Here is a 21373-nt window from a genome sequence, read left to right as displayed (position 1 = left end):
AGGGCTCCCTGCCTGGGAAATTAGCACATCTGTCAGTGCTAGGCGGAAGGGACTCGGGTCATAGCCTGTCAGACCCAAGACGCAGCCAGTGGGGAACCCAAGATGGGGCCTTTGGGGGCATCCCTGGTCCCCACTTTCTTTTTCTCCCCCACTTTCTTCCTCCAGAAATGTCTGGGAGCTCACCAAGGTGCCAGGGATACAGGGCAGAGCACCTTGAGTGGACAGACCAGCCCTGCCTTCTCCATTGCCCAGTCTGGTGGGGGAGACAATAGACCCATAAATGTGTCAGGGACAGAGGACTTTGACAATAAAATTCAATAAAAGGAGGTGGTGGGAGAGGTGGCAGCAGAGGGAGCTGCTTTGGCCAGAAGTGGTTTTCTGAAAAGGGGACCCCAAGGATGAGAGAACACCAGCCGTGAAGGGATGTGGGTGAGAGACTACATAGTGGAAGGAACAGCAGGTGCAAAGGCCCTGGGGTAGGAATGTGCTGGGTGCATAGCAGGTACAGCAGAGGTGGATGCTATGTCTGGGTATGGGTGAGAGGGGCATCTGGAGGCAGAGAAGAGCAGGGAAGCTGCAAGGGGCCTTGGGATCAGGGTGAGAGAGTGGGCCATGGAGCAATGGGGAGCCATGGAGGGTGCATGAGCAGACGGGTGGTCTGTGGTACCATTCAGGATTTTCAGAACTGTGGCTACTGTGGAGAGAAGTCCTATGGGATCCTGAGGCCAGGACAGTGTCTAGTGGGAGATGGTGTGAGCTATGGTTGTGGAAACTGGACAGAGGCAGGCCCATGCCCACAACAGTGATTCATTATGACAACTTGCCTGGATTGTTCCTTCCAAGGACCCCACCTCAATTTCTGGTGAACCTGAACCTGAAGGAGATCAGGACAGGGAAGCCAATAGGCCTGAGGCCTGCTTGGCCCTCGGTGGAGGATAGGGTGAGGGTGGGCCTGGACGCAGCTCGCTGTAGACATGTCCACTTGGTCATAGTTTGAATGGCACCTCCTGTTAAGTGCCTACTGTCTGCCCAGGCCCATGCTTCCCCTCATTTACACACAGGACCAGCCTGACTCACAGAGAGCCCACTGAAGCGGAGATAGCTGCCCGGTTTTACACAGGAAGAAGCAGGCTTCTTCCCAGGGCCACACGGCGGGACCCCAGATCCTCACTCAAGTGTGGACTTATACCCCAGGGTTATCTAGCTATGCCCCAAACTCACCGCTGCCTCAGTCTGGGAAGTGGGCTTGGGTGCCAACTAGGTCCGAGACACTCACTCCAGAGTTATCTCAGACACAACTGGGAGCAAGGGGCAGCCTGGCAAACCCCCAAGATGTAGGCCCAGGGATGCCTTTTAGGATGCTAAGAAATGGGACACATCCTCTGTGTACATTCTATGCAGATTCATGGGTCAGGGCTCGGGTGAACTCTCCAACCCCAAATGGGATCCCAGGGTATGATAAATAGTCTCGGAAAATTGACATCTGTCTCCAGGTGCATGTGTGCCTCAAATCTTCCGGAAGGTCAGACCCCCAACATGTCTATACTCATTGCATCTGAGTTAGGGTGACAAATGATTTTAATTCCCTTTCTTCTCTAATTTGCATTTTCCAGATGTCTGCCTGGTTGGGTAATGATTTAATGAAATCAATCATTAGTTGGAGATGGGAAGTAAGATCGGGCTCCAATTGCTCAGGTCACAGGGGCAGCCAGAGAGCTCAGAAAGGGGCAGCAATCTGTCTGAGGTCACACAGAGAGGGGAGAGACGAAACTGGAGCCCATCACTCCTGGCTTTTGTTCTCCTGGGGGCTAAGGGGCAGTCTTGAGCTCAACCTCTCTCTGAGGGGCCTAGGTGTGCCCACCTGGACTCAGTCTTCCCTCCTGGAAGGTAACCAGTTTCCAGCTGTTGCTCTCACCCCAAATGTCCCAAAATTCCATTCCCTAGAGGCCAAGATTCACTCCTTGACTCACGCAGGTGGTAGAAGGCAGGTATGGGGACAGGAGGGAGCAAGGCTGACTTCTTTCTAGGTCCTTTGGCCTTTTGAATCTAACCCCACACACTTGTTGTACCAAGACTAAATACTTTATTTTTGGTCTCTTCAGGGTGGCACCTGCAGCATATGGAAGTTCCCAGGCTAGGGGTCGAATCAGAGCTGCAGCTGCCGGCCTATCCCAGAGCCACAGCAACGCCAGAATTGAGTCACCTCTGTGACCTACACCATAGCTCACTGAAAAGCTGGATCCTTAACCCACTGATCAAACCCAGGGATCAAACCCATGTCCTCATGGATCCTAGTCAGGTTTGTTACCACTGAGCCAAAACGGGAACTCCCTAAATACTTTTTTGAATGCTGTTTCCTCCACCCCAAGAGTCTGAGAGTTCTCATCCCAGACACCAAATGCCCAGAGGTCTGATCTTCAGAAGCCCAGCCAGGCCAGGCATAAGGTCTCAGCTATTTCTGACTTCTTGGGTCTGCAGCTTGCAGATTGAGAATAGCCAGGGACCCCAGTTGGCAACATCTGCCTCCCTTGACCCTGAGAGAGGCAGAGGGTGAGGACCATGACTGTGAAAGTAAAACAGCAACCAGCTTGTCATATGCTGACAACTTCAGAGAGCTGTGACTATTTTTCCTATACCCAAGTCCCAGATGGAACACTGAGGCATGGGGAGGAGGTGGTCCCAGCAGCTTTGGTCTTCTGCTCAGGGATCTGCGCCCACTGTCCTGCCCCAGCCACAGAGGCATCTTATGGGCCCAGCTGAGGCCCCGCGATTGCTGCATGAGGTGCAAAACCCATGGGGTGGGTGTCAGTCATGGAGGTCACAGGGACATAGGGATGTCATGCCACATACAGATCTGAGACCATGACACACGAGGGCACACCCACAGCAGGAAGGCATGGGGTTGTGGCTGTGCACACGGGCCTCCAGGATGCACAAAGAGGTATGCTCCAGGAAGGGGGTACACTGGAGCTTAAAGACGCATACCAGGGGCTCACGGCACCACAACTTTAGACACACAATTCCCTAAGTGACATCAAAACCTTCATATGGCCCTTGGACAAAACCCCTCAGACAACACACACAGTCCTTCAGATATAACTCCTGGGCATGCAACCCCTGGAACACACACCATTTCAGAACACAACCTCTCAGACTCACAAACCTTGAACATACCCCTCGGACTCACACCCCTCGTACACATGCCCTTAGGACACACAACCCCTGGGACACACAGCCTCTCAAACTCACAATCCTACGACGCGCACCTCTTAGACACAACTCTCTGAGGCACAGCAGCACACTCAGACCTTCAAACTCAACGCAGCCCACAGATGCAACTCAAAGGACACGGGACTAGCCTCGGCCAGACGCGAAACGTACCTGCTCCACCTGGACACTCGCTCTGACGCTCGCGCACACACCGGGCAGCAGCAGTAGCAGCACAGAACTCCGAGCTCCCGGCGGCCACAGGTGCCTTCAGAGCAGGCGGCCCCGCCCCCCGGGAGCTGATTGGGCGGGGCATAAATTTACATAGAGGGCAGGCCCGTGGGCTGAGATGGGCGGGCACTTGGGCGTGGCCGGGCCCCCGGGAGCTCTGGGGCCGACCGCAACTCCGACGCGGGAAGACGCCGAGGTGAGGGAATGGTAGAATAAGGGAGGGGGGCCTGGGGGGACTGGATCAAACCTGCCAGGCTTCCCCCGCTGTCAGTGGGTGCCCTGACCTTACTGCTGACCCTGACCCTAATTCGGACTCTGTCTCTAACCCCTGCAGTCTTCTACCCTGGACTTACCCCAACCTGAGTGAAATATATCTCTGACCCCAGACTCTGAGGCCCCAGGGACCAAGAACTTCTAGAAGCCAACCCTGACCCTTGCTCTCACTCAAATGGAGGGACTTTAGAAAGGGGCTCTGGGGGCTCTGGGGGTTCTTGGGTCTCTCTGTAGCCTCGTCCAACTGTGCTTCCTGCAGCTGGGTCTGTGACCCACGTCCTTCGTCAGGAGGGTAACAGACCCCTCGGCTGCTAGGCACCCTCTTCCACTTCAAAGGTCAGCTGGGGAAGGGGCTTCCAGGACTGGACCCCTGCCTAGATCTCTAAATCCACCCTCTCTCTGGGATCCCAACACCATCCAGAAGAGTTCCCCACCCAAGGGGGATCAGAGCAGGATTAGTGAGTGACTCAGGTGAAAAGAATTACAGGATGACGATGACTTTGGACTGGGCAATCCTGGAGAAGCCCCCAGTAAGGAGGCAGAGCTACCACACACTCTTCCATCCCTGTGGGGTCAGGCCTGGGCCAGAGGGGTCAGAGAAGGTTTCTCCCAAAGAGGGGGCATTTGTACTGGGCCTTGAAGCATAAGTAGGAGTTTATCCCTGGTAGAAGGGTTTTCCAAGAGGGAACAGGACTTGAAAATGTACAGAGAAAGGGTGAAGAGCATTCTTTGGTGTGGAAGATGAGGTCAGAGCGGTGAGTGGAAGTATAATGAGCTGAGCAAAGAGAGGCTCAGAGATGGGTTGGGGGGCAACGTCCCTTTGGGGCAGATGAAAGAGGAGAGCAGGTGCGTTGCAATGGTGGCCTGGTGTTCACCTGCTCGGAAGACAGCAGATGATTGGATCTCTGGATTCAAGGGGGAGCATATGGAGATACTGGTATTCCGGGGCGGGGCGGGGGGGGGGCGGGAATCTGAGGAAGGGATCAGAAACCCTGAGAGGCTCGTGCCTCTCCCTACACCTCAGTTTCCCCATCTATGACATAGGCAGTTTTGACCTCTAGCCTAGGCACAGCTTTCTTTGGACACATAAACTAGGGTTCATATCATGTCATAAGAAGGTGGGATTGGAGTTCACCGGTTGGTGCAGTGGGGCAAGGATCCAGCATTGTTACTACTGTGGCTCGGGTTGCAGCTACGGTGCAGGTTTGATCCCTGGCCCGGGAACTTCCACACACTTCAGGTACAGCCTCCCGCCCTCCCCCCCCAAAAAAAAGAAGGTGGGATCGGGGCTCCTGTCTCCCCCGCCCCACCTTTGCAGCCCTTCAGTGCCCAGCACCACACATTCAGGTGTCCCAAGGACACACCTGCACCCAGGCCAGGTTGGGGGCTTCTGCCTGGGATCCAAGGTACAGAACAAGGCTTGGGGAGTGTGGAGGTGGCTGGGGAGCCCTGGGCCCCTCGAGGGCTGCTCTGTTTACCTGAGACCGCCCGCCTGCCTCTGATGCAACAGGCAGGCTCTGGTTACATGAGGGCGGCAGCTGGAGCAGCGCTGGGAGCAGCCTGAGCTGAGCCATCTGGGGCTGCCCACTATCAGCCACACCTCTTGCCCCCTCCCAGCACTGGGGCTCCTTCCCATGTACTTGCCCCTGCCATGTCAGCTTCTTCCACCACTCATGTTCCCAAACCCCCTTCCCATTCTGATCCATACCACCTTCTATCATGCACATCATTTCCTATAACAGCTCCTCATTTTTGCCTTTACCCCTGTCTTGACCTATGCCCTCCCCCATCACTGGCTGTGTTACCCCATGTGGACCCCCAACCCCTACTGAGGCAATCAAGAGCCTTGTCCTCAGTCTTCTCATACACCCTTAGTTGCTGGAGTAAGAGGCTGGAGGGTTGAAAAGGAGACTAGATCTAGGGAGACTAGGGGAGAAGAGAGTAGAAAAGGCCAGAGAGGGACATCTGGGAAGGGGGCCTGGAAGATGGGGAAGGTAGGAGCAGGTAGAGGCAGGGGTGGGAAGATGAGGAGGTAAAGAAGCTGTTCACCAGAGTTCCCACTGTGATGCAGTGAGTTAAGGATCTGGCTTGTCTCTGTGGAGGTGATAGTTCGATCCCTGGCCTAGTGCAGTGGGTTAAGGATCTGGCACCGCTGCAGCTGTGGCATAGGTCACAGCTGCAGCTTGGATTCAATCCCTGGCCTGGGAACTTCTCTATGACATGGGTGTGGCCAAAAAATAAAAAAAGAAAGAAACTGCTCCCCGCAAGCCTCCCTCTTCCGGATCTTCTCCCAGAATGTTAGCAGGCGAGGGCTTTGAAGGACCCGCCATGGCAGAGAGTGTGATCCAGTGGGTAGAGGTTCAGAGTTCAAGAGCCCTAGGTTCCCATCCCAGTTCTACTTCCCACTTGCTGTGCAACCTCAGGCCAGTCACTTCACCCCTCTGAGCCTGTCTGCTCATGTGAAAAGGGAGGACAATAGTATCCCTTCCTATGGGGGAGGGAGCATTTCAAGTTCCACCTCCAATACTCCCTCCTCCTCCAAAAGCCTTCCTTACCCCCTCCCATTTGGTATTCTGATACCCCCATCCCTCTTTCCACCTCAGCTCTGGCCCAGGGATGTTTGTGTCCAGCTCCCTCTCCCAGAGCCTGGGATCTGCTTGGGGCTGGGCCATGTGGCTGGGCCATATATTTTGGCACCAAAGGAGTGTCTCCATGGGGTTCTTGAAGAACTGGAGTCCTGGAGAGGGTCTGAGTAGTGTAGGGGCATGGGGACCAATCTTGGGGCATCCAGTGGCCTTGCTGGGGGATGAGGCAGGGTTCAGAAGGGACTTCCCAGGAGCAGGACCCTTTGAGAATACAGAGAAGGCCTGAAACAAAAAACCAAGACTTGTGGAGTTCCCTCGTGGCTCAGTGGGTTAAGGATCTGGCCTTGTTACTGCTGTAGCCCTGCTTACAGCAGTGGCATGGGTTCGATCCCTGGCCTGGGAACTTCCACATGCCATGAATGTGGCAAAAAAAAAAAAAAAAAAAAAAAGTTAAAGGGATATTTTTATTAAAACAAAAACAAGAGGTTCCCGTCGTGGCTCAGTAGTTAACAAACCTGACTAGTATCTATGAGGATGTAGATTTGATCCCCAGCCTTGTTCAGTGGGTCAAGGATCTGGCATTGCAGTGAGCTGTGGTGTAGGTAACAGACGCGGCTTGGATACTGTTGCTGTGGCTGTTGTGTAGGCTGGCAGCTGTAGCTCTGATTTGACCCCTAGCCTAGCAACTTCCATATGCCGCAGGTATGGCCCTAAAAAGGAAAAAAAAAAAAAAAAGACTTGGGTCAGGGCTAAGAACAAAAAGCCAAAACTCAAATCTGAGTCCCGTCCTGACCACTGTGGACCAACCTGAGGCAAGTCATTACCTTCGCGGTCCTCCTTTTATTCCATCCACAGATTTGAAGGAAACTGGGAGGGAGGTCCCACACTTGACCAAGGGATCCCTTCCAGGTTACCCTCACCTCATTCAAGTAGTGCTAGTCTTCCTACTTGAATGTCCTATAGCACAGGGAGCTCCCAGCTGCCAATCTATTTCTGGGAGCAAGTCCTAGTGAGCCAGGTCTGGGAATGCCCACTCTCCCATACTCCAGGGAATGGGTAAGGCTGCCAGCATGTGGGGGCAGATGCAAGGTCTGCTGGGTAAACTGACATTGTGGAGCCTTAGTTCACTTTCTGAAAAATGGGAGCAAGGACTTAAGAGGTGAAACAAGGCAGAGGGTTACAATGCACCCTCCAGAATCAGCCAGAACAGCGGGCAACGACTGTCTGGAGGTAAAGTGCTGGGCCAAGGCTTTGCCTCTTGCGCCCCCTGACGGCCGGCAAGAGCGGGACGTTCACCAAGCGCTTAGGGCAAGATGCAAATAAAACGCAAATTAACCAGCACCTCCAGGAGCCCCAGGACTTGGGGTGGTAAGGGATCTGACAACCTCGAGTCCTGAACATAGCCTTTTTTTTTTTTTCCTTTCTTTTTTATGGACGCACCTGTGGCATACGGAAGTTCCCAGGCCAGGGGTCAAATTGGAGCTGCAGCTGCCCGCCTATACCACAGCCACAGCAACACCAGATCCCAGCCCCACCTGCGACTTACACTACAGCTTGTGGCAATGCCATATCCTTAACCCACTGAGTGAGGTCTGGGATCGAACCCCATCCCAGGGTTGTTAACCCGCTGAGCCACAACAGGAACTCTGAACATAGTCTTTGAGAGGACAATTGGTTGCTGGCTGAGGTCATGTTCAGGGGCTGTGAGTGACAGACAGAGAGACCTGGGAAGGTCTAGGGCACCCCATAAGTGCCTCTCATAGTGCCTGACCAGTCCAAGGCCACCCATGAGATATATGCAATTCCCTTACTTAGCTGCCTGTCTGTCCAGTGGGTCTGAGTCCTGGGGCCAGGGTTGGCTCACTAGGGCATCCCCTGGACAGGCAGAGCCTAGCTCAGAGAAGGTGGTTGTTTGCTGGACAGAAGGAGAGATGGACGAGAGGTGCCTTCAGAGTGGACAAAGAGAGGGAGGTGCCTTCAAAGTGGACAACACATCAGTCAAGGTCTAAAATAGAGTGAACCTGAGGCTCTTCCCTCTCCCCAAACTGAGCTGGGAAGGCAGGGTGGTGGCACACAGGCCCACAGTATATGCTAGAAGAGGAAGAGGGCTGACCCTGTTTCCTGATGGTGGGAGGCAGTTATTTCTCAACACCTCCTGTGTCCCTGAACCCTCTCCCAGGCCCTCAGGCTCCTCCACAGCCCTGACACCATCAGGAGCCTCTCTGTCTCCCCTAGGGTGTCCTTGGCCTTTGCCACTGCTCCCTCCCAACCACTTCACACTGCTGGGGGATCCTCCCACAGTGGTGAGCTAGGGACCCACCCTGGCTCTACCCTCAGCAACTCCATTCTGATCTTCCTGATACATTTTGCTGGGCAGTGGTGGCACAGAGTTGGTCTCAAGATGTACAAGCTGTGGGCCATGGAACTTGCAGGGATCAGCGTGGGCTCGTGTGTGTGTGTGTGTGTGTGTCTTTTTAGGGCCGCACCTGCGTGGGCTCGTGTGTGTGTGTGTCTTTTTAGGGCCACACCTGCGTGGGCTCGTGTGTGTGTGTGTGTGTGTGTGTGTGTGCGTGTGTCTTTTTAGGGCCGCACCTGCGTGGGCTCGTGTGTGTGTGTGTGTGTGTCTTTTTAGGGCCCCACCTGCGTGGGCTCGTGTGTGTGTGTGTGTGTGTGTGTGTGTGTGTCTTTTTAGGGCCCCACCTGCGTGGGCTCGTGTGTGTGTGTGTGTGTGTGTGTGTGTGTGTGTGTGTCTTTTTAGGGCCGCACCTGCGGCACATGGGGTATCCAGGCTAGGAGCTGAATCAGAGCTATAACTGCCGGCCTGCGCCACAGCCACAGCAATGCCAGATCCGAGCTGCACTGGATGTCACCACAGCTCACAGCAGTGCGCCGGATCCTTAACCCACTGAGCAAGGCCAGGGATCAACCTGAGTCCTCATGGATACTTGTCGGGTTTGTTGACCACTAAGCCATGACAGGAACTCCAGCATGGGCTCTTCTGAAGTCAGCAGAAATACACTCAAAGCAATTTTGGCATATATAGTAACTTTAGGGAATCATGAAATTGAAGAATCAAGATTTTCTAGTGTTAGGTACAGCTGGATCCAGGGCCCCATGAAAAGTTCTCAGGTGTCCCCTTCCATCTGCCTAGCTCAACAACCCCAATAGAAGATGGTACATTTCACACTTTTCCAGCAAAATTCTAGGGGAAGACCTCTCACTAGACCACATGCCCATCTCAAATTAATCACTGTGACCTGGGAGATGGGGGGCTCTGATGAGCCAGTACAGGGTCCCATGTCCACCCCTGGACTTAGGGTGGCTTTTCCATATAGCCTGAGCTGGGGTAGGCATTTCTGCTCAAAGCAGAACATTGTCAAGGCAGGCAGGAACACAAATGTCTGCCTCAGCCTGGAGAGAGGGTCCAGTCCAGGCTTTTTTGTCAGATGGAGAAAGGCAGGACCAGAGAGGGTTAGCACCAGTCCCCAAGCCACACAGCATGTCAGAGGCAGGGCTGGGATCAAACTAGCCTGGGATCTACTCTTCCCTAGCTGTGTGACCTTGCACAAATCATGCCACCTCTTGGAGACTCTCTTTTCCCATCTGTATTGGGGTGACACCTGCCTTACAGGGCTGTAAGGATGAAAGATGACTCTTGTGACAGCTCCAGCACAAGCAGGTGCGTGATCAGGGCTGTAGTGGTGGCAGTTATTGGTTCAAGGAGCCACTGCTTTGGCCGTGTCCACGGCCAATGAGGGGGCAGGTAAGAATCCAGGGGCAGCAAAGCCTCGTCTCAGGACACCCATGGCTGGCCTGGAAGCTCCAGGCGGAAACAGGAGGAATGCGCTGGCCATACTTGCTTTGTCTTCGGTCCGTGCCAAGTTCCTCAAGGCTGTGTCCAAGGGCCCAGTTTGGACTGGCTGGGGGGCAAGAAGCAAGGGTCAAAGAGAGTTCTGAGACACCCCCAGGGCTGCAAGGTAGCCCCTGATGAGATGGCAGGATCCTAGGTGGAGCCAGGGGCAGAGGTGAAGTGCTGAGGGTTATAGGGTTTGGGTGTGAATTCTGTCATTTCCCATCATGGGTGGTGACCCTGCCTCACCTCTCTGAGCCTGTTTCCTCTTCTACAAAATGGGGATATGTGCCCCTGGAGAGGCAGGGGAAGCCAAGATTTGACCCTGTGGAGGTCACCTACATCACCGAGGGTGAGCAGACTCAGGAAAAGTGGGAATGGAGGCTCTGAGAGAAGAGGGTTGGGGTGGCAATTCTCAGGTAGGGGAAGCAGAGCATGGTCTGTAGGGACAAAGGTGGGATGACGAGGAGCCAAAGAACACTCTATTCCAAGAGGATGCAATAGTGGAGGGACAGCAGATGACCTAGGATGTTCATGGTGGGCTGGGAGGCTCCAGGCTGGAACAGAGGGTGTAGAGAGAGCAGAAGTATGGCATCCTTGAGGCTCCAGGGTGGGAGGGACCGGGGCACAGGGAGGAGGATGGGACAGCTGGTGGGGTGTGGGTCTAGGGCTAGTGGGCAACACTGGGTGGGGAAATGGGGTGGGTTGCTGACCCCCATGGCAGCCCCTCTGGCCCCAGGCCCTCCCCGATATCCCTTAGGCAATTCCACAGCCTGAGGGATTCCTTACCACCTCTATACCCAGAGTTAAGCCTGGCACACAGCAGGTGCGAATAAGAACTTTCTGACTGCACACCCGTGAATTTTGCTGCCTCTTGGCTCTTGGTCTGCTGCTCTAGGGGCTATGGGGGCCCAGTCCCCACCCATGCCTCCCCTGACCCTCTGAAAAGACCCCCACAGCCTAGAGCACCATCTCAGCAAAAAAGTGGGGGGCTCCAAGAGCCACACAAGCTGGGGGCTCAGTCAGTTCTTTGGACACCTCCACTGTGCCTGTGTCTGCCCTGCATGAGCACAAAATAACAAGAATAGGCCTTTCTTGGTGCCACACCCTCCCAGTACTGAAGGCATCCCATCTGGGATTAGTCCTGACCACGTGACTGGCCTTGACCAATGGTATATCTGTAACTGTGAAACAAGGCAAGGCTGGATGAGCATGTGCATACTGGGCACCCAACCAGTGGAAGCTTGGGTTGGCCTGCTGGAGAGGCCACATGGAGGAGAACCAGATTCCTCACCATACCCCCAAGCAGACAATACTGGTCGAGGGCCAGATATGAGGCCACCTCTGACTATCCAGCCCCATTGAACTCCAACAAGGGGCATGACTAGGCCCCAGGTGAGCCCAGCAAAATTTCCCAGCTGCAGTCCCAAATTGCAGAACTGTAGCAGACAAACCACTGGTGCCACTAAGCCACTAAGTTTTGGGGATATAGTTTGTCATGCAGCAGTAGCTGACTGCTACAACATACATCACTGTATACTGGAGGAGCGCCTTCTCTGCTGCCTAATGAACTACTATGACAGGAAGGAAAAGCAGAGACCAGGGTGGGGAGGGACTTGCTCAGGGTCACATGGCAGTCAGCAGCAACTGCTGCTGATTCCAGAATTTGATGGAAAACTGCAGTGCTGGGCTCTACCTAAGAGAATGTGTGGGTAGAGCAAGCAGCTGGCATGTAACAGGGTAGGGCTCCCCTCTCTGTGGGGGTCAGGGTTCTTGGGATCAGGACAGGGCCTTATCCTTCTGGTCTGGATAAGGGGCAGGGAGATGGCAGAGAGAGCACAAGGGAGATGGGCTTGAGAGAGAGATTTTTTGTTTGGTGTTTTTGGGCCACGCCCATAGCACGTGGAAGTTCTCTGGGCCAGGGGTCAAACTGGAACCACACTGGATCCTTAACTGCTAGGCCACCATGGAATTCCAAGGGAGATGGACTGACAGGAGCCCTGAGCAGCAGAGGGCAGGCACAAGGCCCCCTAACCCTCCAGCCTCCCACTGATGAAACCATCCTACAAGCTGAGGAAGAAAACCCAAGTGGTTAGTCAGGCAGGTCCCTTCTTGGATGCTGAGAGTGTGAGTTAGTTCAGAGCAGAGAGGCTCACAGCCCCACTTGGCACTGACCTGGGTCAGAGGGGCTGAAGCACCTCCAAGTCTCTTCTGGGATCAGGCTGAGGAGGGTGGGGGTGGTTCCTCGGGGCTGGAACAAAACATGTGCAATGTCTTAAGAGGGCTGCTCAGCTAGGCTCGATTGCATACTGGGGTAAAGTTCCACTCTCCCGAGACCCCTGGCCTGAGCCTCAGGGAATCCTCGGAAAAAATGGGACCAGCCACCCATTTCAGAGGTCGTGGCTGGATCTTACATAGAATTGGGAGCTTCAAGCAAAGAGAGGTGTTAGCAGGTGAGCAGCTACTACGCCAGCTGTTATTGGTATCTTTCAGGGGCTTGTTGTGTTTTATAACAGCAGGGCTTTGAGGAGCACCTTGGGAACTGAGATGAAAGTAACAGCTGTTTTTTGAGGCCCTACTGCATGCAGAGTGCTGTGAAAGGCTTGACGCAATGAACTCCAGTCCCAATGACTGTCACCCACCCAGGGTAGAGCAGCCACAGCCAGATGGGTTATTTAGTGTAAATGAACCCACGTGAACCTTTCCCACACTACCCAGAAGGCAGATTGCTGCAAATTCCTTCTTACACATTTACAAGGCTTTTTTTTTTTTTTTTGGCCGCATCCATGGCATATGGAAGTTCCTAGGCCAGGGATCAATCCCATGCCATAGCAGCAACTAGAGCCATAGTGGATCCTTAACACTGGATCCTTAACTTGCTGCGCTACAAGAGAAGTCCAGGCTTTGTTGTTGTTGTTGTTTTGTCCTTTTAGGGTCACACCCACGGCATATGGAGGTTCCCAGGCTAGGGGTCAAATTGGAGCCATAGCCGCTGCCCTACACCACAGCCAGAACAGGTCAGATCTAAGTTGTGCAAACAACCTACACCACAGCTCATGGCAAAGCCAGATCCTTAACCAAGGATCAAACCTGGGTCCTTATGGATGCTAGTCAGATTCGTTTCTGCTGAGCCACGACAGGATCTCCAGGCTTTGTTTTTTTGACAGTTCTTGTGTCTCAGTTATCACAGACAGCAACACAGAGTTTTTGTTTCCTTTCTGAATATCTGGTGGAAGACAGGCATGCCAGAACCCCACACTACAGGAACCAGACCCCTCAAGGTCAAGTGACAGCTTACAGCATGTGTGTGTGTGTTTGTGTGTTCAAATGCACGTTTATTAAGTTATAATGAAAATAAAACCAGAGTTTCTTCTCCAAAAACCCTCTCCCCAATATGTAAGAGCTCTAAGTACTTTTCATTTTTAGACCATCTGGTCATCGGCTCAAAGCCTCCGTCCATTCCACACGCCCTCCCTGCTGTTGCCCTCGAGGCCCCTACCCACCACCCTGACCCCGTCTCCCTCTCATGCACGCAGAGCAGCCACACCCACCTCAGATAGTCCTCCAACACACCCAGCTCCCCAGGCCCAGGGCCTCTGCTCTGCCACTGCTGCACCTGGAACACTGACCCCGAGTCATCTATGCATGTCATTTGAACCTCTGTTCACATCTCTGCCGCCTCCTGAGAGAGGCTCCCACAGCCCTCTTATTCCTCCACAAGTGTCTGGAATGTTCTTGTCTGTTCCATGTTTACCTGGTTGCTGTGCATCTCTCTGTGAGAAGACCATGAGCACACCTGTCTTGGTCACTGCTGCATCCCCCGCACCCAGCCCAGGGCCAGGCACACAGTAGAGCTCAGGACCCTGGGTGCTGAGTGACTGAACTCTTCTGTTACAGAGGCGAAAGGACGAGAGGAAGTCACCAGCCACCGTGAGATGAACAAAGGGAGTTGTCTAAGGAGCGAGAAGTGGCAGTTCCCGGCTGAGCAGCAAGTTCTTACAGCAAGGAGGCTGAGAGCAGCAGGGGTGGGCGGGCAGGCCTGGGAGCTACCTGTGGCCCTGGGCCGTGGCATTCATGTGGTCTCGGATGCTGATGGCCTGTTTGAGGAGACCCTCTACACTGCGGAAGTAGACGCTGCTGTCAACAAGGTTCTTCACAGCGCTGAAATGAGAGGACGGACCCAGTCAGCACCACGCTCTCTCCATCCCCTCAACCAGAGCTCAGCCTGCAGGGGCCAGGAGCTCGGCAGGCATCTGGGGGATTCTGGTGTGGGCCTCCCTGAGGGCTCAGTGCGGACCTCAAGTTTAGATTTCCCTATGCGACAGAGCACTGGCTGGCAAGAGGCCACTTGGACCACCTAATGCTTTAAGGGAGCTATAAGCATGCAGAGATGACCCCCCAAATATCTTGCTTTCCTCTTAGTTAACCTGTTCCTACCTCTGAAGGAAGCTTGTCAACTACGAAAAGCTCTATGGAGTTCCTACTGTGGCATAACACGATTGGCGGAATCTCTGCAGGGCCAGGTGGCAGGTTTGTTTCCTGGCCGGACACAGTGGGTTAAAGGATCTGGCATTGCCGCTGGGATCTGACCCCTGGCCTGGGAACTCCATACGCTGTGGGGCAGCCAAAAAGAAAAAGAAAAAGGAAAAATAAAAGAAAAGCTCTAGAGGTGATTTTAACCTAGTCACCATTAGAGGCCCTACTGCAAAGCTCTAGTGTTATGCCACATTGATAAATGACTAATGAAAGTGTCCCTTCCAACAGCACTACAGGGAAACATTCACCAAGCCACAACTTGCTAATGCCAGAAAGTTGCCTGTGCAGTGACCCCTGCGGTAAAAATAAAAGGGTCATTTTAAAGTCCTTCTAGTAAAGACAAAGAAATCACTCCCATTTATTATCAGTCAGGGACCTGCTTGAAAATGGCCATGAGATCAAAGGGGGATAGCAATTGACGGCTGTTACCTGCTCTGTTAACTTGCTCATCTGACACCACCAAACACAGTCAACTTTCCTACTGTCTAAAACGTAAGCTCACTGTTGAATAGTTCACTCCAATCAATACACCATTTTAACACCTGTCAGTTTTATACCAACAATTAACACTGCAAAAGGCATTTGGAACATAAAGAATTTAAGGGCACTTTCATGTCCGTAAAGAAAACATGGTCTCTCAGCATTACAGAAATTCACATATCACTAAAGAAAAAGGCTCAGAGCTCAGAGTACACCGGCCCCCTGCCTAGCCCAGGGCAGCCTAGTAGAACATTCAGAAACATGATGGACATGTTCTTTATCCAATGAGATGGCTGCTAAGCACTTGAAAGGTGCTTTGTGGGACTGAGGAGTCGAATCTTTCACTTGGTTTTATGTTAATTCATTAAATTTTACATGTGAGCAGCCACCTGGGGCCCGGGCTCCTGTACTACATAGCACAGCTAGAGGAACTGGGGAAAATACATAACTTTGACCTGTTCTTCCTTGAACCTGGGACTTTCTGATGAGCTCTTGGCTGTCCAAGAGCTGTTTGGCAGCTTCAAAAGAAACTATTTACTTTCCATTCTTCCTGGAGCTAAGAAGGCGGTCTGTGATCACTATCCTCAGGAAGATGCCATCTGTCTGGGTCATCCTCCCATCCGAGCAGAGGGGCCAAGGCTGCTGATGGCAGAACTTGACTCAGTGCCCCCAGTGGCTGGAATCTTCCTGTCCAGGAACCTTCGACCACACAACAGAAACAGGCAGGCAAACTCCACAGTGCCACAGACAAGAACAGCTGGGGAGTATCCAGCGTCCACCAAAACAAGCCACAGCCTGTGCCAGGAGCAAACAGCACTTCTAAATAAAGTCGCCAAACTCCCAAAACAAATAGAACAAAGGCAGGACCCAAAAGAAGCACAAGAGGCAAGGCTGGCCAAACTTTCCAAATAATGGAAAGATACACCAACTATTGCTTTTTACTCAGACATATCCTTCACTTGGGGTAAAAAAAAAATCAGAATATTTAGAGAAAGCTAAACAAACAAAAATAATAAATGCTATACCCACATTGACAGCAGCTTTATTCATAGTAGCTAAAACATGGAAGCAACCCACATGTCCCTCAACAGATGAACAGATAAACAAAATGTGGTCCAGCTATACAATGGAATATTATTCAGCCCTAAAAGGAAGGGAATTCTCATACATGCTACAATATGGATAAACCTTGAAGACATTATGCCAACTGAAAAACAGTCACAAAAAGACATATATGGTATAATTCCACTTATGTGAAGTTCCTAGAATAGTCAGATTCTTAGAAAGTGGAAAGGTGGATGCCAGGAACTGGGGTTGGGGGTGGGAGGGGGGGTGGGGAATGGGGAGTTAGTGTTTAATGGAGACAGAGTTTCAGCTGTGCAAGATGAAAAGACTTCTGGAGATGAATGGTGGGGATGGCTGCACAGCATTCTGAATATATTTAATACCACTGAACTGCACAATTAAAAATGGTTCAGATACATAAATTCTATGCATCTGACCATAATACCACAATACAAAAAAATTGGAAAGAAATAAAAATGTACAAAATAAACAGTCAGGAGCTCCCATTGTGGCTCAGTGGTAACGAACCTGACTAGTATCCAAGAGTATGTGAGCTCGATCCCCAGCTTTGCTCAGTGGGTTAAGGATCTGGCATTGCTGTTGAGCTGTGGTGTAGGTCACAGATGCAGCTCAAATCCCTCATTGCTGTGGTTGTGGTGCAGGCTGGCAGCTACAGCTCTAATTTGACTGCTAGCCTGGGGACTTCCATATGCTGCAGGTGTGGCCCTAAAAAGATAAAATAAATAAGTAAATAAATAAAGTCATGTTCACGTTTTGGTCCTTCCTGCAGCTGCCATTTCACCCCACTGGCCAGTTTGTAGTTCTGACTGCGTGGGAAACACTGGTCCCTTGAGCCACCCATCTCCAAGAATCCTTATCACCTCCTCCTATGACAGATGAGGAAAAGCTGAGTGCTGGGAAGAAGTCTGCCTGAGGCACACGGGAGTCAGTCAATACTGCCTCCATGTGGACTGGGTGGGTAGGTTTAGCAGGGCAGGGTTCACTGGTTGTAATAGGGTAATCCTGGCAGTGGGGAAGCTGTGACACTCACCTGCAGGCATACTCCACTGTGTAGATGGCTCCCTGGCTCTGCTCCTCCCACCGCTGCATGTCAGCCTGTTGGGGATGGGAGGGCTGTTAGCAGGGGGGGCTGCTACCCCCATCCTCTCAGCTCTCTGAGATGAAGCACCTGAACACCAGTCACCAAGGCTACAGAGACCACCCCCCTACAGCCCCTGATCTTTCCTCCCACAACTCCTGCCCCTTACCAGTCCGGGCTTTCTGTGAACACATGGCAGTGATGCCTCAGGGCCTTTGCACAGGCTGCTTCCTCTACTGGCACATCTTTCTCTTGGGTCCTCATATGGCTGCCTCCTTCTCACCATACAGGTCACAACTAATGCCAACCTTGCTGTCCCCTTCCTCCAAATCTGACCCAGATCTGACCACCTAGCTCTAACCTGGGTCAGAGATCACGTGCCTCCTTGCTGATGTCCCAGTCTTGACTCCTTCACCCACAGCCCCTACTCCACTCAGCAGGTCCTAGCTGATGAGGTGCAGACCCTGGGAGAGGTTGGTGGCGGGGCTCACCTTATGTTGGGCCAGTTCAGGCAGAGAGCGGCGCACATGCTCCTGCAGCCGGTACAGGGCCACGGACGGCTCATTGGCCAGGACGTAGACACTCTCAGTGAACTTATCTGTGACTGGTTCCAGGATCAACAGTTGGCAAAGTGGGGTAGGGTGGGGTGGGGTGGGATAGACAGGGGGTCAAGGAAACAAAGCATCAGACCCCTGATTGTTCAACCTGTGAGTCCAGCCAAAGAGGAGTGTCTGGGAGATCCCGTCATGGCTCAGTGGTTAACGAATCCAACTAGGAACCATGAGGTTGTGGGTTTGATCCCTGGCCTTGCTTAGTGGGTTAAGGATCCCACCTTGCTGTGGCTGTAGTGTAGGCTGGCAACTGTAGCTCCGATTGGAACCCTAGCCTGGGAACCTCCATATGCTGCGGGTACGGCCCTAGAAAAGGCAAAAAGACAACAAAAAAAAAAAAAAAAAGAAAGAAAAAGAAAGAAAAGAAAAAAAAAGAGGAGTGTCCGTTGTCCCTCCCAGAAGCTGGATCATCTGTGGCCCCAGTGACAGGCTGCAAGAAATGGTCACAGCAGGGCCAAATAACTCCATCTGGGAGTCACAGAAGGGCCTCGATCTCGATGACATTAATGTGCCCAGTAAACTCATGATCTTTCCCTTCCCAAACACACTTGTAGCGGACACTGCTGCCACCTGCTCAGATCCACTCACATTCCTTTTACCCCAGTGACAAAATCCAAGATCCTTCTTTGAAGGATGCCCAATGGCTACTGGAAAAAAGCGCCTGGAAGTTTACACCTGTGGATGGTTCTCAGCCAGGACTGACCAAAGAGTTTGAAAGCCCATGTCCCATGCTGTGTGATGGAACAATTCAAAGACATGACTTATCCCCGTAAGCTCCCCTTCAGGAACATGCCGAAGCCCTCTGTGGGATTTTACCTGAGGTTGCTCCTTACTCAGCCTCCTCCCATCCCTGTCCTATTTCCCCCTCTCCTCTGTGAGGTTTTCTCTCTCTCTTTTTCTTTTTAGGGCTGTATATGGAAGTTTCCAGGCTAGGGGTCAAATTGGAGCTGCAGCTGCCAGCCTGAACCACAGCCATGGGAACACCAGACCTGAGCCGTATCTATGACCTATGCCACAGCTCATGGCAACACCAGATCCTTAACCCACTGAACGAGGCCAGGAATCAAACCCAAATCCTCATGGATACTAACAGGGTTCTTAACCCACTGAACCACAATGGGAACTCCTGTGAGTTTCTCTTGATAATTATACAAAAATCCTCATTCCAGGGGCTACTTCAATAAACAGCAGTCAGCAGGTTGCCCCATCCTTTCCTATTGCATTAAACTGCAGATCCTGCTGGTTCTGTTACAAAACAAAGTACCAAACTCACCCATTCTTATCAATGCACTGCCCCAGGCACAGCCACCTCTCCTCTAGATGCCCAAATTCAGCTCCTGCCTGGTCTCCCTGCTTCCCTCCTGCCAATAATCCAATCCTCACAAAAAAATGGAATGAGCTCCTAATAAACATATTAGGTATGTCCTTCCCTGTTAGAAACACTCCAATGACTGGAGTTGCTGTCGTGGTGCAGTGGTTAACGAATCCAACTAGGAACCATGAGGTTGTGGGTTTGATCCCTGGCCTCGTTCAGTGGGTTAAGGATCCAGTGTTGCCCAGAGCTGTGGTGTAGGCTGCAGATGCATCTCGGATCTGGTGTTGCTGTGGCTCTGGCATAGGCCAGCAGCTACCGCTCCTATTAGACCCCTAGCCTGGGAACCTCCATATGCTGCAGATGGGGCCCTCAAAAGACAAAAAGACAAAAAAAAGGAAAAGAAACACTTTGATGACTCCCACAAGCCAGAAAAATAAATCTGCCTTCTTTAACATGGCCCAGAAGACCCTGTATGTACTGCTTCCTGTTGCCCTGCCCTGCCCTCTGGCCCTTAGCCCTAGGCACAGGGGCCTCTTGTCTGGTCCTCGGCACTCTCAGCACTGTCCAAAAGAACTTTCCGAGATGATGGAAAGATTATACAGTCTATACTGCCCAAGGTGGTAGCCACTAGTCACATAAATCCACTGAGCACTTGAAATGTGACTGATGTGACTCAGAAACCAAACGTTTAATTTTAGGAGCTCCCGCTGTGGTACAATGGGATAAGCAGCATATTGGGAGCCCTGGGACATGGGTTCGATCCCCGGCACGGCACAGTGGGTTAAGGATCTCGTGTTGCCGCAGCTGCAGCTTAGTTTGTGGTTTGGCTCAGATCTGACCCCTGGCCTGGGAGCTCCATATGCTTCAGGGTGGCAAACAAACAAACAAAAAAAAAACCTTTAAATTTTACCTAATTTTAATTAATTTAAATACACATAAATACCTAGTCACTCCTGTATTGCAGCACAGATCTGAACACTGCCACCTCAGCATTTTGTACCTGTTGTTCCTGCCACTGCCACTGCCACTGCCCCCACTCCCACACATACCCCTCATTTCTCTTCAACCCTCATGTCTCAGCTCAAATGTCACTTTCTGGCCAAAGCCTTCCCTGGTCACCAAGATTAATCAGATATCCCTTCAATCTCCTTCTCAACCTTTGTTTATTTCCCTTGTACTTAAAATTCTCGTTCTTTATTAGGTTACGTCCATACCTAAAACTTGATTTGTGAGGGCAGGAGTTTCTCTGAGCCTCGGTTTCCTCACCTGTAAAAATGGAATGATAACAGTTCCTACCTCAAGGTTTGCTACACAGATGGATATCATGCTATTGCTCAGGCAGTGAAGCTGCTGAAGGAGAGAAACCATGTGTGTCTGGGAGTCGAGGGAGGTTGTGCATGGGTCTGTCCAGTTTGTGAGGGTCCAGTTTGCTGCTGTGTCCTGACTGGGGCAGAGCCCAGACTGCCACCTCCAAACTGTGTGTCCTCTTAGGCCTCATTTTGAAAATTAGCACAGTAGAAAAAGCTTACACCTCACAGTGCTGTTATGAAGGATGTGGAATGAAATGTATTTGTGACTTATAAACAATTAATTTAATAAGTAATAATGTACATGATGAAGTAACATAGATACTAATACGTTAAAAATAGCTTGTAGCATTTTGTAATTTCTAACTATGTGACTTACAAATAGTTTATAAGTCAATGTAAACATAAACGAATGTGTAAGTACAAAGGAAACAATATACGCAGCAAATGCCACGCCCCAAACGTTCTTGCAATGCTTTACAAATAATCAGGTTACTTAATTCTCGCAACAATTTTATGGGAGGAAGGAGGAGGACTATTATACTCCCCATTCCACAGATGAGAAAATCGAGACACAGACTTCCCAAAGGTTTTCAAAACTACTCAGCGGCCGAGCCGGGATTCCGTGGCAGTTTAATCACTGACCCCAAACTCTCCTTCCATGCCTTGGCCCCCTCCTGTCCCCAGTCAGGTCGCCCTTTCGCGAGTTCCTAACCCTTCCACCCCGCCTGGGCCCCCGCACCACCTTTCTTCCCCTTGAGCTGCATCTCTGGTTCCTCCATAGCGGCCTCGGCCCTATTCGGAGGGCCGGAAC

General features: G+C 52.0%; 2 protein-coding genes across 14 annotated transcripts in view; both read right to left on the bottom strand.

Moving 5' to 3' along the window:
- Positions 1-10059, bottom strand: part of MEF2B (myocyte enhancer factor 2B) — a 26716-nt gene extending 16657 nt beyond the window's left edge. The window contains exon 1 of one of the 5 annotated variants that reach the window (XM_085009812.1): positions 9921-10059. Coding sequence is in view for 2 of the 5 variants with exons in the window: in XM_085009811.1 (XP_084865937.1) it covers positions 3382-3523 (142 nt within the window). In the remaining 3 variants the exon portion in view is untranslated. Of the gene's footprint in view, positions 1-441; positions 6619-9920 lie in introns of those variants that run through there. The other 4 variants (XM_085009811.1, XM_085009814.1, XM_085009813.1 and 1 more) reach the window with 4 other exon arrangements.
- Positions 9325-21373, bottom strand: BORCS8 (BLOC-1 related complex subunit 8). Of its 9 annotated transcripts, none has more exons than XR_300545.4 (7): positions 21305-21360; positions 17818-17930; positions 17279-17343; positions 14197-14307; positions 13901-14099; positions 12322-12397; positions 9325-10216 (listed from the first exon to the last, which is right to left on the bottom strand). XR_300545.4 is itself a non-coding variant. In XM_085009430.1 (7 exons), the coding sequence occupies exons 1-6, from the start codon at positions 21339-21341 to the stop codon at positions 12327-12329; spliced, it is 531 nt and encodes a 176-aa protein (XP_084865556.1). In that variant the 5' UTR covers positions 21342-21360; the 3' UTR covers positions 9325-10216; positions 12322-12326. The 9 variants fall into 9 exon arrangements, 6 of the variants coding, with proteins under 6 accessions (XP_084865556.1, XP_084865557.1, NP_001431926.1 ...); XR_014836353.1 differs by having other exon boundaries at positions 9325-10212; XM_085009430.1 differs by having other exon boundaries at positions 13901-14034.

This window comes from Sus scrofa, chromosome 2 (assembly GCF_054392235.1).
Source record: "Sus scrofa isolate SSC_HxYL_T2T_F1_AM1 chromosome 2, Sscrofa_HxYL_maternal_Yorkshire_Landrace_v2.0, whole genome shotgun sequence".
Classification (NCBI taxonomy): domain Eukaryota; kingdom Metazoa; phylum Chordata; class Mammalia; order Artiodactyla; family Suidae; genus Sus; species Sus scrofa.
Note: the sequence above shows the minus strand (reverse complement) of the source record. Positions and strands in the feature narration are given on the sequence as shown.